At 35.9% G+C, this 19,174-nt stretch overlaps 2 protein-coding genes across 6 annotated transcripts in view; both read left to right on the forward strand.

Annotated features, from left to right (window-relative positions):
- Positions 1-19,174, forward strand: part of KANSL2 (KAT8 regulatory NSL complex subunit 2) — a 295,431-nt gene that overhangs the window by 185,217 nt on the left and 91,040 nt on the right. The window lies entirely within an intron of this gene.
- The window catches only part of CCNT1 (cyclin T1), a 44,534-nt gene that overhangs the window by 1,805 nt on the left and 23,555 nt on the right, over positions 1-19,174 (forward strand). For both annotated transcript variants that reach the window (XM_069092642.1, XM_069092645.1), the window contains exon 2: positions 1,351-1,432. In XM_069092642.1, the coding sequence (XP_068948743.1) occupies positions 1,351-1,432 (82 nt within the window). The remainder of the gene's footprint in view (positions 1-1,350; positions 1,433-19,174) is intronic.

The raw sequence follows: 19,174 nt of genomic DNA on the forward strand, positions 1-19,174 counted from the left end.
GACTCCAGTAGTACTGTGAATCTTATTTGTATTTTAGTAGATATAAAAGACTGGATTCTGAGTTGTTTAAAGCATGGTGATGTATATTATTCATATTCAGTAGTGAAATTGCTAGTAGTAATTATTATTTGTGTATCAGAGAAAATCAGCACAAGATCAACAATTTTTTCTGCATTGTGCATATGAGGTTCTTGATTGCTTGGCTGGAATCTGCAGTTTTGAGGAAAAAAAGCCAAGGTTTCTCACTGTATCTAGGGCCTTCTCCATTCTTCCTGATCTGTATCTTGTCACTTGACCCAGATGACTGTAAAGAAGAAAGTGAGGTTGTTGACTTTGTGCAGCCCTCCTTCACTTAACTCTAACTCACAAGTCATGACATCACCTTCATGCTGTCACAGTCCTCTTCAAGAATGAGGGACAAGCAATAACAGTTATAGAAATATGCTACTGAATGGGATTTTCTCTCATAGACTTAAGAGTTACCTAGAAAAGCTTGTTTGCCTATTTTCTCAAATGCATTGGCATCTTAGCAACCTGTAGGTATTCCCCCTCCTGAAGTTGTGCTTTTGTTCATTCTTAGAACAATTTTTCTTTGGTGTTGAATTTTCCACCATCATCAAGTTATAACTTATATGTCTTAGAGTTTCTGGGGACACTGAGAGACTAAGTGGCTTACCTGTTGTTATAAAACCAAGACTGACTGCTTAACAATAGAAAACCTTATCTGCTGCTTTACATATTTGTTTTATTGAACAGATTTTTGAGTGCTTACTATGTCCACAGAATTGTGCTAGGCTTTTTGAATGATAGGAAAAAGTTTAAGGTCTTTCTGACGTCAGGCTTGCAATGTAATATTGACTGAAATAGAAAATTAAAAGAAACGCTTTTAGTTTTGCAATGGACATAGGAGAATCTCCTTGACCTCTAAGTTACAGGGTCATAGATTTATAGCTTCGAAGAACCTTAGTGATCACCGAGTTCAACCCTTCATTTTAGAAAAGAGGAAACAATGGCCAGAGAGGTGACTCGTTAAATTGCACAAGAAGAGTCAGAACTGCTTTAATAATATCTCAGCATTCCATAAATATGTCGCATTTGATGCAATACTTGTGTGAATCTTTAGGGCAATTTTTCTTTGGTGTTTTATTTTTACCCCAGGACCATGTTGTATCCTAACCTAATCTTTCGTATGTACCCAGGACCTGTGATTGCATTGATAACTTATATTTTTCTGCAGAAGGAGTTATTTTTATACTGTATATGATCTTTGAGAAAGGCAGAAGTTTGTTATGTTTGTGGGACCTTTGGTCTGTGCCTGTCTTCCGTTTTGACTTAACTTAAACCTCTTAGCTCCCAACTGACCATTAACACTGCCATTGTGTACATGCACCGATTCTACATGGTCCAATCTTTTACACAGTTCCATCGGAATGTAAGTATGGTTTTACAAAGGCTAGAGGGATACTTTATAGATGGAGGAGGGAATGGGAACAGGAATTTATTGAGCACTTATTATGTGCCAGGCACTAGCTAAGTGCTTTACAAATATGTCATTTGATGGAGAAGTGTGAACAATGCAGTATAAACAATGGGTACTTTCTGTACCTGATGTTATTTATTTAACCTGTAGATGATTTGGTAGAGGAGTTCATAATGATACTTCCAATTCAGTTTCAATTCAACAGACATTAAGTTTTTACTAGGGCACATTAAAGCTTAAAAGAGAGAAATTTTAAGATGTGTTGCTTTGCACAGCAGATAGTAAATTTGGGGAACTTAGAAATTAATAGAGATAGTAGTCACAAAAAGTGTAAAGAGAAGATATGAACTGGACCTGTGATTTTATTGATAGAAAGAGCTCTTATGAGAAAACTCCTTCATTGGTCTAGCAGCTCAGCACCTTCTCTGCAACTTAAAATATTCTTATAGAGTTACCTAGAGCATTGAGAGGTAAAGTGACTTCCTCAAGGTCACAGAGCCAATGTGTATCAAAAGCAACACTTGAATCAGGTCTTCTAAGGCTGACTCTGTCCACTGCCCCAAGGCTGCCACTTAAGAATGTGAAATAGATTTGAAATGAGTTCAAGTAAATTCAAGAAAGTCATAATAAGTTATAGAAGACTGGGATGTTTATGATATAGCACCAACATTTTTAGTTTAATGTCAGGGAGGACATAATTGGTTGTCCATAATGAAAAACTAAATTTGAATTCTGCCTGGGCAAGTCATTTAACCTCTCTCTAAGCCTCAGTTTTCTTATATTGCAAAATGGGGGTAATAATAGCTCCTACCATGAAGGTTTCTTAATGTGGATCAAATCAGGTGTTATTCATGCATATACACACAAAGTATAAAATATAGATATTATTCATATTATTGTAATAACTTAGTACCACTGTCAGAATACTGGGCTAGGCAAACTTGGGTCTTTAGAGTTGAACTAATATTTGTGGCAGTCTTAAATTTTCAGATAACCCAGAGAAAAGGCTTATGGGTATGGCAAAATCAGGGTTGGGAATCATTGTATGGATAACTGGATTATTTTCATAGTTTTGAATATTTGAGGTGTTCACTTTGGAAAGAACTTAAGCAGATGTTATATTAGCACCTCATGGGTTTTCACTTGTATGATTTGAAGCCTACAATGAAATATGAAATCATTATGTTCACTCTATATGCAAAAATATACAATTTGACAGTATGTATATCATGGCTCCGTTTTTTAAAATATGCAACTTCATAATAGTATCTTTAAGAAATAAGTTGGATTCATGCTATATAATGGTTTTAGAAGAATTAAAATTGTAGACAACCCAGAGGACAATAGAAAGATGCCTTCTTTTGAGGGGGGATCACTAAATTTTCCATTTAAAACACCTTCCTCCCCACAAACAAAAAAGCCCTTTTAAAGAAGCATGGTTAAGCAAAACATCTGCACTCACTTCTATACCTCTAGAAGTTCATTCTGTCATTGAGTATTCTGATTCATCATTGGTCTTCTGAAGTCCATATTATTCATTGCGTTGATTAAAGATCTTAGTCTTTCAAAGCAGTCGTAAAGAAGAAGGGGCACTAGACCTGGAGTAAGGAAGACCTGGGTTCAAATTCAGCCTTAGCTACTTACCAGCTGGTTGACCCTGGGCAAGTCACTTAACCGTTTCCTCAGCTATAAAGTGGAGAAAAATGACACCTGCCCCCCAGGATTGTTAAATATGAATACATACATAACTATACACAAGTAAATATAAATAAAATGAGATAATATTTGTCTACTACCTGCAAACCTTAGATTGTTACCTAAGTGGTAGCTGTTGTTATTCCTTATTAATGTGGTCATTGTATAAATTGTTTTCCTGGTTCTGTTCACTTTGTATCAGTTCATGGAAGTTTCTCCAGGTCCTTTGAATCTGTTCTTTTCATTACTTCTTTTGTACCATTTAAATTTTTTTTAGCTGCTCCTTAATTTATGGACACCCCTTTTATTTCTAATTCTTTGCTATAACAAAAAATGCTGCCATAAATATTTTTGTATATGTGAGTCCTCTTAGAATTCTTCACGGTATAAAACTAATATTGGTATTGCTGGGGAAGAGGATGGAAACAGGTTAATATATTTTTAAGGTACCCAGCCTTAAACTTTCACCCCTGTGTCACATGGTACTGAGCATACACTTTGCTTGAGGAAAAGAACCTTTTCTCCTACTTCAAGTGGAAAAATACTGAATCATTGTCCCCAGAGTATTTCAAGGTAAAATGGAGGCAGTTATAAAGAGTTATGGATATAGAATCAGAGGACTTGGACATCCTGCCTTTGGTGCTCACCTTTGTGAACTGGTTTGGGCAAGTCACTTAACTGCCCTGAGTCTCAGTTTCCTCCTCCATCAAATGAGTGTTTTGGACTCAATGATAAGGGGGTCCTTTTGAGCTCTATATAAGCTCCTATGATTAATTGCTTTATTTTGGAAAAACTTAAACTTTTTAAACTTTTTCCCCCCTTAAGTGAGTAATTGTTTCTGGAATTTGTTATAGGAATTTTTCTGTTCTTTTTTTTATAGGAGTTTTTCCTAGGTAAGCCTTTACAAGTCCTGTATTGGCATTTGTGAAATTCTCTTTTCCTTAGGTAAACCTTGAATTTCCTCTTCAGAGTGAAGAACATAGCAGATATTCCATACTTTTCAAAAACAAAACTTTTCCTTTGCCCTGCTGTGCTCTATAGCTTCCATCTTATTTTCCTCTTGCCATTCATTCAGATGTTTAGGAATGCTCTATACCTGCTGCCTCCATTGCTCCCAGTCCTTTATTAAGCCTTTTCACTTTTTCTTTCAACTCCCTCCCACATTTTACTGAAACTGCCCTTGCAGATGAATAAAGATCTCCTTTTTGCTTAACTTTTGTGGCATGTGATCATTTTCATTAAATTTCTTTCTTCCTTTGGTATCCAAGTGAACTTTCCCCAAGATCTTACTTTTTTCTATTTACACTCTCCCTTTCAGAGAATTTTATCTTTTAATGCAATGCTTTCAGTTGCCACTAATATTCAGATAACTCTAATTCTTAGCCAGGTCCCTTCTCTGTAATATCAATTTGATATCTTCAGACACCTATGAGACATTCCATCTGCATGGAAATTTCTTCCTTGATATTGTTCTAAAGTCACACCTGTTTCCTCAAGCGCCCACTACCTGAGTGGGAGGGGGGAATTACTTGTGATCATATTTTCCTGTTTCCCACTTCCATCCTAATTCAAGCCTATTTTTTTTTAAATGCATGGATAGAGGATTCCGGAAAGATGGTGGAATAAGGCAGGAAATTACCTGGTTCTCCCAAATTCCCCCCTAAAACAATTTGAAATAAAGTCTGAAAGTTAAATAACAAAAGTTTGTGTGAAGCAGTTTTCCGTGGAAGACAACTTGGGAGGACATTAGGAAAGACCTGACCTCTGGGATGATGATCTGACTTGATGAAAGTGCAGAGACTTCTAGGCAGGTACTGCAGAATCAACACACAACAAAACCTGGGGGCAGCTGTGTCTCAGCCTTAACTTCAGGAACTTTTGCCTCATTAATTGTGTAGGAGTCAGAATGGAGTTGGATTGTGGTGCTGCAGAGCCCAGGGGTCTAGGTGTACTGACTAAACATGGTTGCAGGTTGTGGCTGTGGGTGAGGAGGGAGGGAACATACACCAGGGATAGGGGGGTGGAGGTTATGCTAAGTATGGATACTTGCAGTGGCCCTGGTTTTGGTTCCAGGGCAGAGGGGTGAGCTGAAGCTTGAAGCCCTAGGAGGGACTACAGGGAAAAAGCTTTTGTGGTGACAGCTTTGCTGGGGGTTCTGGTTGTGGCTTGCAGAGAAGATTACCTGAGATCAAGCCCTCAGATAAAAGAGCACAAAAAAAACCTGAAGCCTGAGACATTATCCCTGACACTTCAGGAATAGAGCCTAACACAGATTTAACAGCCAAGAAATAAGTCTCTTAAAAATGAGTAAGCAAAAGAGAAAGAACTAAAGCAAAGAAGCTTTGATTTCAAGCTTAGAAGAAGATGATGAAGTTAAAACAACTAGTTCCACTTCAAAGAAAAATGTCAAATGGTCATAACCCAAAAAGTTTTTAGAAGAGCTTAAAAAGGACTTTTAAAATCCTGTAAGAGAGGTCAAGGAAAAATTTAGGAGAAAATAAGAGTAATTCAAGGAAAAAAAGAAATGTGAAAAGAAAGTCAACCAATTGGAAAAAGATCCAAAAATTTAGGAAAGGAAATAACTCCTTAAAAATTAGAATTGGGCAAGGGGAAGCCAATGCTTCCCAAGATGCCAAGAAATAGTCAAAATCAAAAGAATGAAAAAATAGAATGTGAAACATCTCAGAAAAACAACTGACCTGGAGAACAGATCAGGGAGAGACAATATGAGAATTGTTGGGCTACGTGAAAGTTATGATTTTAAAAAAAATCTAGACATTATACTTAAAGAAATTAAGTAAAGTTTCCCGGAAGTTTTTAAATTAGGAGATAAAACAGAAATTTAAAAATCCACTGATTATCAACTGAAAGAGATTCCAAGATGAAAACTCACAGGAACATCATAACGTAAGTTTCAAAGCTCCCATGGGTAGTAACACAAGATTTAATAGCTTCTATATTAAAAGGCTGAAGGGCATGGAACATTATATTCCATCCAAAGAGCAAAGGAGCTGAGTTTGCTACCAAGAATAATTAATCTAGCAAAGTTGAGTGTAATCCTGCATGGAAAAAAACCCCTGAATATTTAATGAATTAAAGGACTTTCAGGTATATTTTGAGGAAAAGACCAGAAATGAACAAAAAATTTGACCATACAAGAATCAGGAAAAACAAAACAAAGATTAAAGGCCAATTATAAAGTATTTAATAAGGTAAAGCTGTTTACTTTCATGAGAAAATGTTACTTGTAACTCAGTGTTATCATCATTTAGGTAGTTTGAAAGAGCATATAGATAGCTTGGAGGTTGAGTAGAGTATAATAGAATGATCCTAAAAGATTGGGTAGGGAGAGAGAAAATGGAGCAATTATTCAAACGAGGCATGAATGGAAGAACTGCTACAGTGGAGGTAGGAGGGGGTGGAGGGTTGGTGGTACTTATTAAAACCTCTTCAGAACTGGGTTAAAGAGAATAATAACTTTAAAAAGGGTATAAAAGTTTTCTTAACTTGCATAGACATGGGAGGGGGAGGAGGGAATAGAATAAGGGAGAGACTCAGAAGAAGAGGGAAAGAAAGATAAACTGGAAAAATAGGATGGAGGGAAATACAAAACTAGTAGTTATAACTTTGAATGTGCATGGGATGTACTCACCCATAAAGTGGAAGTGGATAGCAGAATGGATTAAAAACTGAAACCAATAATGTTTTTAAGAAACACATTTTAAAATGAGATCTATATATAGAGTAAAAATAGAGGGCTGGAGTAGAATTTATTATGCTTTAGCCAACAAAAAAAGCAGGAGTAATCATGATCTCAAAGTTAAAAGAGTTGAACAGGGAAACTACATTATAATAAAAGGTACCATAGATAATGAAGTAATAGGAATACTAAACCTATGTGCCCAAACGGTAAAGTATCCAGATTTTCAAAGGAAAAGCTAGAAAAATTAGAACTGTAAATAGATAGCAAAACTATACTGATGAGAGACTTGGGGACTTCAGCCTTCCTCAGAGCTATATAAACCTATTCCCCCTTCCCCCCCAAAAAAGTCAAGTAAATTAATAGAATTTTAGATATGATAGATATCTAGAGAACACAATGAAATATAAATAGAAAGGAATATATGCCCTTTTCTTAACAGTTCATGGTACCTTTATAAAAATTTACCATGTATTAGGGCATAAAAATCTTAGATAAATGGAGAAAAGCAGAAATAATACATGTATCCTTTTCAGATCAAAATGCAGTAAAAATTATCTTTAATAAAGGATCATGGAAACAGACTAAAAATTAATTGGAGACTAAACAACTTATTGCAGAGAATGACAATAATGGAACAACAGCCAAAACCTATGAGATATAGCAGAAGCAGTAATCAGGAAAATTTATATCTCTACTTTTATATTATTTTTAAATTTAAAAATTTTTACCCACTGCCCCAAAATAGTCCCACGGGATATCCCCTCCTCCAATCTGCTTTCTCCCATACCCCTTTCGACTTTTCCAGTGAATCTATGCCCCAGTGCCTGTATATCTTATTTCCCAATAACATGTAAAATAGTAAAAATTTATATCTCTAAATGCTCATATCAGTAAATTAGACAAAGAATAGACCAATAAATTTGGTATGCAATTGAAAAGGCCTATAAAAAGAAGAAATTTAAAATCCCCAAGGTTTACTTTTAGAAATCCTAAAAATTAAAGATGAGATTAATACAATTGAATGTAAAAAATCCATTGAAGTAATGAATAAAATTAAAAGTTGGTATTAATGGGGAAAAATAATAAAATAGATAAATCAGTAGCTAATATGATTTTTAAAAAGAAGGAAACCAAATTACTAGTATCAAAAATGAATTGCCACTAATGAAAATTACCATTAATGAAGATGAAATCAGAACAATTGTTGGGAGTTATTTTGCCAATTATATGCCAACAAATTTAATAATTTAAGTGAAATGGAAGAATACTTTTTTCTTCTATTTATTTGTCTTATTTTGGAGTTCTTTATTCCAATTACATGTAAAAAAAAGTTTTCAACATTCATTTTCATAAGATTTTGAGTTCCAAATTTTTCTCCCTGTGTCCTCTCCTCGATTAGGGAGTTCATTGATGACATGTTCAATTTCTTTTTTAAAATGGGTCTATTTAAGTATTTTATTCTCTGATTTGTTAATCTGAGCAATTTATATTTTTTAAAGTATTCATCCATTTCACTTAGATTGTCCGATTTATTAGCATACAGTTGGGGCAAAATAGCTCCTAATTATTGCTTTAATTTCCTCTTCACTGGTGATGAATTCACCCTTTTTTATTTTTTATTCTGGTAATTTCATTTTTTTCTTTTTTTAATCAAATTAATCAAATGTTTATTTCCAGGGTGGCTAGGTGGCACAGTGAATAGAGCACCAGTCCTGGAGTCAGGAGGACCTGAGTTCAAAGCTGGCCTCAGACACTTAACACAAAAACTAACCGTGTGACCGTGGACAAGTCATCTAACCCCAGTTGCCCACCAAAAAGCAAAAAACAAAACAGCAAAAAAACAAATGTTCATTTCCATTAAAAAAAAAAAATTTGTTTTTTTTCTTCCCCCATAAAACCAGCTCTTTAGTTTTGTTTAATAGTTTTCTTACTTTTAATTTTATTAATCTCTCCTTTGATTTTCAGAATTCCTAATTTGCTATTTAATTGGGGGGGTTTAATTTGTTCTTTTTCTAGCCTTTTTAGCTACTGCATGCCAATTCATTGATCTGCTCTTTTTCTATTGTATTTATGTAATCATTCAGAGATAAAAAATTTCCCTTGAGAACTGCTTTGACTATCGCATAAATTTTGGTATATTTTCTTGTAGTCTTTTTCTTTGATGAAATTATTTATTGTTTCTATGAATTGTTGTTTGACCCACTCATTCTTTAGTATTAGATTATTTAGTTTCCAGTTAATTTTTAGTGTATCTTTCCAATTATTTCAAATTGTTACACAATTTATATTACATCATGATCTAAAAAGGATGAATTTAATATTTCTGCCTTTGTGCATTTGATTATGACATTTTTATGCCTTAATATGTGGTCAGTTTTTGTGTAGGTGCTATGTACCACTGATAAAAAGGTATATTCCTTTCTATCCCTGTTCTGCAGAGAGCTATGGGATCTAACTTTCCTAAAATTCTATTTACCTCAACTTCTTTCTTGTTTATTTTGTTGTTAGATTTATCTAATTCTAGAGGGGGAAGTTGAGGTTCCCCAGTAGTTTGGTTTTGCTATTTCTTCCCGTAATTCACTTACCTTCTCTAAGAATTTGGATGCTAGGGGGCAGCGCAAGGGAGTGCAGTGAATAGAGCCCCAGCCCTGGAGTCAGGAGGATCTGAGTTCAAATTTGGCTTCAGAAACTGGACACGGATTTCCAATTGCCTTGCCTTCCCCCCTCCAAAAAAAAAAAAGAATTTGGAAGCTATACCATTTGGTGTATATATGGTTAGTAATGCTGTTACTTCATTGTCTATGAAAACTTTTAGCAAGATGGAGTTTCCTTCATTTTCTCTTTTTATCAGATCTGTTTTATGCTTTTGCTTTGTCTGAGATCAGGATTGCTACCCCTACTTTTTTTTTTACTTCAGCTGAAGCAAAATAGATTCTGTTCCAGCCTTTTACCTTTACTCTATGTGTATTCCTCTGCTTCAAGTGTTTCTTGTGAACTACATATTGTAAGATTCTGGTTTTTAATCCATTCTGCCATCCACTTCTGTTTTATGAGAAGTCATCCCTTTCACATTCATAGTTATGATTACTAACTTTATTTCCTTCCATCCTATTTTTCCCCGGGTATACATTTCTCTCTCCTTTCACCCTGTCCCTTCTCACCAGCGTTTTGCTTCTGACCACTACCTCCCTCAATCTGCCCTCCCTTCTATCAGTGCTTCCCCCATTCCCTTTCCCATCCTACTTCCATATAGGTTAAGATAAATTTCTATACTTACCTGAGTGTATATGTTCTTCCCTCTTTAAGCCAAATCTGATGAGAGTAAAGTTCAAACAATGCTCACCTCTTCCCTTCTTTTCCTCTGCTGTAACAGATCTTTTGCGTCTCTTCATGTCATGTAATTTACCCTATTCTACTTCCTGCTTTCTCCTCCCTGTTCAATCCTTTTTTTAACCCCTTAATTTTTTTTATGTCACATCAAAGTAAACTTGTAGCCTTTCCTTCTCTCTGTGTGTACTCCTTTTAACTGCCCTAATAGATACAGTTCTCAAGAGTTACAAGTATCATCTTCCTGTGTAGGGGTTATAAACAGTTTTAAACTTAGTAATTAACATGTTTTATTTTGCTTTTTCTTTTCTTTTTTTTTTTTTTCAAATGCTTTATTAACTTCTGGTTTACATCATTAATTTCCACCAGATTTTGAGTTACAAAGTTTCTTCCAAGTTTTTCCCTTACCCACCACCCCAGAATAGCAGTCCCACAGGCTATCCCCTCCTCCAATCTGCTCTCTCCCATATCTTCTCCCATACCCCCTTAGACTTTTTCAGTAGGGCATGGTGGATCTCTATGCCCTAGTACCTGTATATCTTATTTCCCCATTACATGTAAGATAGTATTAATAATAATGTGTATATGTGTGTGTGTGTGTATAATTTTAAACATTTAATTTTAAATCTTTGAATTCCAGATTCATTCCCTTCCTCCCTTGTCACTCACCCATATTGGGAAGGTAAGCAGTTCAGTATAGGTTGTACATGTGTAACTAATACAAAACTGTAACATTGAAAATATATTGTAAAAGACTGATTATATTTCCCTCCCTCCTATCCCACCACCCACTTGATCTATAATTTGATTCCGTCCCTTTTCAAAAGCTTCCAACTTCCCTCCCCCCCAGCCTGCCCTCCCTTCCATCATCCCCCCTCTTATCCCCTTCCCCCTACTCTCCTGTAGGGTGAGATACCCTATTTGGTGTGTTTTGCTTTTTCTTTCTGTTAACTTGTTTATGCTTTTCTTGAATCTTCTATTTGAAAATCAAATTTTCTGTTCAGCTCTGGTCTTTTCATCAGGAAAGTTTGAAAGTCCCATATTTTATTGAATATTCATCATCTTTTCCAAGTTGATTCTTGGTTGTAATCCAAGCTCTTCTGCCTTCCAGAATATCATAAATGGTTGGGGTTTTTTTTAGTAAATAGCATTTTATTTTTTCCAATTATATGTAAAGATATTTTTCAGCATTTTTTTCTTTTCTGGCGGGGAGGGAGCAGCAAAGGTTCCCAAGTAAATCCTAATAAATATGAATGAAGTGAATCCCAAGTGGAATAGACCTTTTCTGAATCCCTTATAAGTTATCCTAAGCTGGAAAATTGTTTTGTTCTGTCTTTTTGTGGGTTCTGTCGCTCTAGAATCATTTTAGAGGCTTAATTTAGCTTTTTTCCCAAGGGAAACTGGGAAGAGCCCAGGCAACTTCATTGTTTCTCTCCTTTGTCTTGGCTCTGCCCCTGAAAATGGAAGAATAATTACAAAAATATAAACTGCCTAGAGCAATAAAAGAGGAAATAGCATATCTAAATAACCCTATTTTAGTAAAAGAAGTTGAATATCCTATAAATGAGCTTCCTAAAGCTAAAGTTATCAGGACCAGATGGATTTACCAGAGAATTCTAAACTTCTAAAGATCAACTAATTCCAATATTAAATTAATTATTTGAAATAATAGACAAAGGACTTCTCCCAAACTCCTTTTATAAAACTGGTGGTGTTGATACCTAAACCAGAAAGAACAAAAGCAGAGAAAGAAAATTATATACCAATTTCATTAATGACTATGGATGCAAAAATCCTAAATAAAATAGAAGCTAGGAGACTACAGCAATATATTCCAAAGATTATCCACGGTGACCCAGTGAAATTTATACCAAGAATGCAGGGATGGTTTAACATAAGGAAACCTATTAACACAGTTAATTATATCAATAGATGCATTGATAAAATATAACACTGATTCCTATTAAAAATACTTGAAAGCATAGGTATAAATGGGTTTTACCTTAAAATTAATTTTTTGCAGACATTATGATGAAATTCCATATGGGAAATTCTAGAGATTCAACTGAAAATTAGTTGAAACAACTAATAATTTTAGCAAGGTAGCAGAATAGAAAATAAATCTTTATAAATCATCAGCATATCTACATATCACCAGCAAAACCCTGCAAGAAGAGATACTAAGAGGTATAATTTAAAATAACTATGGACAGTATAAAATACCTGGGAGTATACCTGCCAAGACAAACCCAGAAACAATATGAACATAATTACAAAACAGTTTTTATAAAAATAAAGTCAGATTTAAATAGAGAAATATTAATTGTTCTTGAGTAGGCAGAGCCCATGTAATAAAAATGACAATTTTACCTAATCTGCTTATTCAATGCCATCCCAAATAAATTGCCAAAAAAAAATTTTTATTGAGCTAGAAACCAAAGTACAATTCATTAGGAAGAGCAAAAGGTCAAGAATATCAAAGGAATTAATGAAAAAAGTGTAAATGAAAGAGATTTAGCAGTACCAGATCTTAAACTATATTATAAGGTAGTAATTATCAAAACTGTCTAATACTGACTAAGAAATAGAAAGGTGGGTCAGGAGAACAGAGTAGTAAATTATTGTAGTAATCTTGTTTTGGGCAAATAAAAGGTTTAAGTTTTGGGGATAAGAATTTACTATTTTGGTAAAAATTGGGAATCGACCATTATCTTACACCATTTACCATGATATGGTCAAAATGGATACATGGCCTAGGTGTAAAGGGAGATAAGAAAATTAGAGAAACAAGGAACACATTACTTAACTTATGGATGGGAGAAAAATTTATGAATAAACAGATAACATTGTGATAAGTAAAATGGATAATTTTGATTATATTAAATTGAAAAGAGTTTATACAAATAAATTCAATGTACATTTTAAGTAAAGCAGAAAATTGAGAAAAAAAATTATAAACAGTTTTTAGATAAAGGTATCATCTCAAATTTTAAAAGAAAATGAGTCATTCAATTGATAAATCATCAAATATGAATAGGCAGTTTTTCAGTGAAGAAATAAAAACTATATATTGTCATATAAATGCTATAGTACAACCTATATGGAATTGCTTATCTTCCCAATAAGGGTGGGTGACAAGGGAGGAAGAGAATGAATCTGGAATTCAAAGTTTTAAAATCAAATGTTTAAAATATATATACTATTATCGTTATTATTTTACATGTAAATGGGAAATAAGATATACAGGCACTGGGGCATAGAGATCCACCATGCCCTACTGGAAAGTTGGAGGGATTATGGGAGAAGATATGGGAGAGAGCAGATTGGAGGAGGGGATATCCAGTGAGATCGCTATTTTGGGGTGGTGGGTAGGAAAAAAAGAGGGAGACAGTTTGTAACTCAAAATTTTGCAGAAATGAATGATATAAACTAGAAGTTAAAAAAGCATTTGATAAAAAAATAAACATCTCTTTTGCAAATGAAAAAAAAGTGCTCTAAATCATTATTGATTAGAGAAAAGCAAATTGAAGCAATTTTGAGATGTCTCATACCTATCATATATGGCTAAAATGAAGAGTAAAGTGACAAATATTGTAGAGATGATGTGGAAAAATTGGGCCACTGATACACTGTTGGTGGAAATGTGAACCGATTGAACCATTTTGAAGAGCAATCTGAAATTATGCCCCAAAAGTTACAAAACTCTGTATACTCTTTGATCCAGTAATACCACTATTAGGTCTGTTTCCCAAGGTGGTAAAGGAAAAGGAAAAAAACCTATATATTCTAAAATATTTATAGCAGCTTTCTTTCATCATGAATGCTTGAAAGTCTTCTGTTCCATTGAATAGCCATATTTTCCCCTGAAACATAATACTCAGTTTTGGTGGGTAGGTGAATCTTGGTTTTAATCCCAGCTCCTTTGACCTCTGGAATATCATATTCCAAAGCCCTTCGACCCCTCAGTGTAGAAGCTGCCAGATCCTGTGTTATCCTGATTGTGTTTCCACAATATTCAAATCCTGGCTGCTTGTAATATTTTCTCCTTGATCTGGGAACTTTCTTTTTGGGATTTTTTTCAGGAGGTGATTGGTAGATTCTTTCAACCTCTACTTTGCCCTCTGGTTCTAAAACATCAGAGAAGTTTTCCTTGAGAATTTCTTGGAGGATGATTTCTAGGTTCTTTCTTTGATCATGGCTTTCAGGTGGTCCAATAATTTTTAAATTACCTCTCCTGGATCTATTTTCCAGGTCAGTGGTTTTTCCCATGAGATAGTTCACATTGCCTTCTATTCTTTCATTTGTTCGGATCTGTTTAAGAGCATCTTGATTTCTCATAAAGTCATTAGCTTCCATTTGCTCCAGTCTGATTCTGAAGGAATTATTTTCCACAGTGAGCTTTTGAGATTCTTTTTCCATATGGCAAATTCGACTTTTTAAGGCATTCTTCTCATTGGCTTTTTGAGCCTCTTTTGCCATTTGAGTTAGCCTATTTTTTAAGGTGTTATTTTCTTCAGTCAGGTTGTTGACTCTCTTTTCATGATTTTCTTGCATCATTCTCATTTCTCTTCCCAGTTTTTCCTCCACTTCTCTTATTTGGTTTTCAAAATCCTTCTTAAGCTCCTCTATGGCTTATAACCAATTCACATTTTTCTTGCAAGCTTTTGGTGCAGGAGTTCTGACTTCTTTTTCTTCATTCTGTTCCATGTTTTGGTCCTTTTTGTCCCCCAAAAAAGTAATCCAAAGTTGGATTGCTGTGCTTGCTTTGCTTCCTTTGCTTGCTCATGTTGCCACTCAATTACTTGACTTTTGAGCTTTTTGCCATAGTAGAACTCTGCTACCAGAGAGGGGAGCCTTGTCCCAAATCACTGGGGTTTTCTCTGCTGCTGGAACTATTAGTTGGGTGCCCTCTCTGAAGCCTTCAGAAACTCTGGAAAACTCATCACGTACCCCAGGACCTCTACCCTAGACCGCAATCCAGATCCAAGCAGGTTAAAGCAAGAGCAATTATCCCTCAGACTGGTTGCTTGCTCCCCCTCCAATCTGCAGGCCAGGAGCTCTGAAGCAGCCGAGAGGAGATGACCACCATGCTTTAGCCGCTTCTCCCTCCAGAGGGGCAAAGGCCAGATCACACTCCCGGACTCCTGGTTCCTAAAGTCCACACTGCACTGACCTTTCACTTTGTCCTTAGCATCTATAGGTTGATAATTCTGGAAACCACCACAGCTGCTGGTGATCTGAAGTCCCTCCAGCTTGTGGCTGCCCTGAGACTAAAACCTCTGGCTCAGGAAGGGCTGGGCTGAGCACCCAGAGTGCTGTGCTGGCCCCTTCTTGCTGGCCTGCCAGACTGTCTTCAGCAGGAAGTTAGCTTCTCTCTGTCATTTTGTGGGTTCTGTAGCTCCAGTTTGTGTAGAGTCATTTTTTACATGAATTGGAGGAGGTGAAAGTGGGAGTCACATAGAAGTCCTGTTTCTACTCTGCTATCTTGGCTTCGCCCCCCCTATAGCAGCTTTGTGTTAACAAAGAACTGGAAATTGAGGGGATACCCATCAATCAGGGAACGGCCAAAGAAATTGTGGTATATGATTGTGATGGGATACTACTGTGCTATAAGAAATGGTGATCTGGTTGATTTTAGAAAAACATTTGCATGAAATAATGAAGAGTGAAATGAGAAGAACCCAGAGATCATTATGTACAGTTATAGCAAGCTGTTATTATTATATTCTCGTCAAGAGGGATGAGTACCTTGGACTAAGGTGTGAGTGGAGAGAAGGTTCTGAATTCAAGAGATTTTGTGAAGGATATATTCTAGAAACAGCAAGATTTGACAACTGATTGGATTTGTTGGTTGACTGACGGAAAATAAGTAGTCCAGATTAATGTCAAAATTAGAACTTGAAACACTGGAAGGATGTTAGTACTTTTGACAGAAATAGAGAAGTTTGGAAATGGGAAGGGTTTAGAGGGAAAGCTAGTAAGTTAGTTTTAAACATGTTGAGTTAAACATGTTTCTAGGACATTCAGTTTGAAATGTCCAATAGGGAGGTGGGTAGTGTAGGACTCTCAAGGAAGAAACTGGAACTTGGTATATACAGACTGTCCCCCAAAGCCTTAGTGGAGTTTTAATCTAATTACTACACTAAGCCTTTTGGAAAATTCTCTGTAGATCTAGGATGATAAACCCATTGGAGCCAATAAAGTTACTAAGAGTGTATACAGAAAGAATAGAGGACCTAGGATAGAACCTTGAAAACCACTCATAGTTAGGGGGCACAATGTGGGTGAAGAGGCAGCAAAGGAGATTTGAGAAGAGGCATGTCAGACATGTCAGGCAAACTGGAAGAGGATTAGAAAAATTTAGAGAAAAAGAAAGTATTCAGGAGTAAAGAATAATCAGTAGTATCACACGTAGCAGATAGGTTGAGGATCAGGACTGAAAAAAGGCCAGCAATAAAGAGATCATTAGTTACTTTGGATAGAACAATTTCTGTTGAGGTTAGAAAACAGGTTAGAAACTGGATTATAAAACATCTAGGAGTGAGAGAAGAGGAAGTGGAAGCAGTGAGTATAGACACATTTCAGAGTTTGACTGAGAAAAGGACGAGAAATGAAGGATGATAGTTTGAGGGGTTGTAGTGTCTACAATGAAGGGTGTTGTTTTTTTTAAGGGTTAGAGGAGACTTCAGAATGTTCGGAGGCATTAAGAAATGACCAATTGGTAGGGAGAGGTTGAAGATTTGTAAGGGGAGGGGAGTAGATCTGACTAAAGATACTTTCTGCAGTAGAAGATGCAAGAGGATAGGATCATGTAGAGGGGTAGACCAAGAGCCACCACTTTGTCCGAGACTAAAGAAAGGAATAGTAGATGGTATCAAGGGGTTTTGAGGTTCTTCCCTTATTTGACTGCCCCTTAATCTCCTTTAACGATTGTCGTTTATCGCTTATCTACTTAGGGTTTCCTCTAATGTGGTGGTATCAGTGGGGATCCTTGTGGCCATACATCTATGTTGCATCTTTTTGTTGTTGTTAAATATTTCCCAATTACATTTTAATCCTGTTCAGTGCAGCCTTTTGGCCCCTCTGCTCTAACGCTGTCCTACGTCCTCTTTTCTCTCTGTGGTCTCTTAGTAATCTCATAGACTTTCCTGAGTTAGTACAGATGACTTCCATGTCTGATCTCTCTTCTGAATGAGAGGCCCACGTTGCCAACTGCCTTCATCTGAAAGTCCTATCAGCATCTCATTCAGTATATCCAAATGCATCTCCTTCTGTTAACCTTCTCCTTCACCTTGCTTGAAAATCACCCAGATTTTCAACCATGTCATTGTTCTGCTTAAAAAAAATCTTCAATTGTTCCTTGCCTCTAGGATTTTAATTTGGTGTATAAAGCCCTTCACCGTTTGATTTGAATCTGTCTTTAATATTGTTTCATATTAGTCCCTTTCATACATTCCAAACCCCACCCAAAAACCTATTAGCTATATCCTTGTACCTGACATTCCATCTCCTGCTTCTCAAATCCCTCATACCTGGATTTCATTTCCTCTTTGAGCCTCTTTCCCCTTTTTCTCTGTCCCTCTTAAGACTGCCTTATATTTATTTAATTAATGTGTACCCCAGTAAAATAGTCAAATACTTTAAATGTTCCATGAAGGATAGGACTGTTTTGTTTTAGTCTTTGTATCTGCAAGGTCTACTTAGCACAATGTCTTGATACAGTTGACTTGAACCATTGGTAACGATTGAATTAAAATTTTGTAAATGTAGGCATGAGGGAGTTTAATGAAGGAAGGTTGCCAGAAAGAAGTGATTTTGGTGCTCTCCACATCCAAAGAAAGAATTAGGGACTCTGAATGCAGATTGAAGCCTACTATTTGCTCCCTCTTTTTTGTTTTGTTTTGTTTCTTTTTTCTCGTGGTTCATTCCATTGGTTATAGTTCTTCTTTGCAACATGACTAATGTGATATGTTTAATGCGAATGTATAATTTTTTTAGAGGGGGGAGGGCAGGGCAGTTGGGGTTAATTGACTTGCCCAAGGTCACACAACTAGTAAGTGTTAAGTGTCTGAGGCCAGATTTGAACTCAGATCCTCCTGACTCCAGGACTGGTGCTCTATTCACTATGCCACCTAGCTGTCCCATGAATGTATATTTAGAGTCTATATCAGATTGCATTCCATCTTGGAGAAGGGGGAGGGGAAGAAGAGGGAGAAAATTTGTAACTGAAAAAAGACTGTTATAGAACTAAAAATAAATAATTTTAGGGGCAGCCAGGTGGCTCAGCGAGTAAGCACCGGCTCCAGTGTCGGGATGACCTGGGGATCAAATCTGGGCTCATATACTTAGCACCACACCCAGAAATAACTGGCCATGTAACCTTGAGTAAGTTACTTAACCCCAATTGCTTAAAAATAAATAAAGAAATAATTTTTAAAGAATGAAGTGATTTTGGAAATGATAACATGGATTAACAAAGAAGAGTGGACACTTCAGGCAGGGGAAATGAAATTACATTGATAAGAATTCCAGGCTGTGGCAAAGCAGAAGTTGGATGGGGTAGATGGGGTGACATGCAAGGAAATTGGCTTGATGGGATTTCAGGAGCCCAGTTGGATAATGAGATATGTTTGAAAATACAGGCCTTGAATGAAAGTTTTTAATCCTGAGTATAATACATTAAAAAATGATTTTTGTGGAATGACCTGAGATAGGGACCTATTTCTTTTTCAATTATCTTTTTACAAATGCTGTGAATTCTTGATGATTTCCTTGTGTTTTGTATCCTTTTTGGTTTGATTAACCATAATAGATGGGTAATCCTAAATTAATTTCCCCTTCTGGTCAGCATACAGTTGAAGCATATTCCCTGCCATCTCTCAATATATACTACTAATATAAGCCAAAATAAAACAGTATAATTAGGTACCCCCCCCAAAAAAAAGCCCTCATTTCTCTGTACCGTGCTT

This window comes from Petaurus breviceps, unplaced genomic scaffold (genome assembly GCF_028583685.1).
Source record: "Petaurus breviceps papuanus isolate PSGF00001 unplaced genomic scaffold, PetGlider_PUasm1.0 191, whole genome shotgun sequence".
NCBI lineage: Eukaryota > Metazoa > Chordata > Mammalia > Diprotodontia > Petauridae > Petaurus > Petaurus breviceps.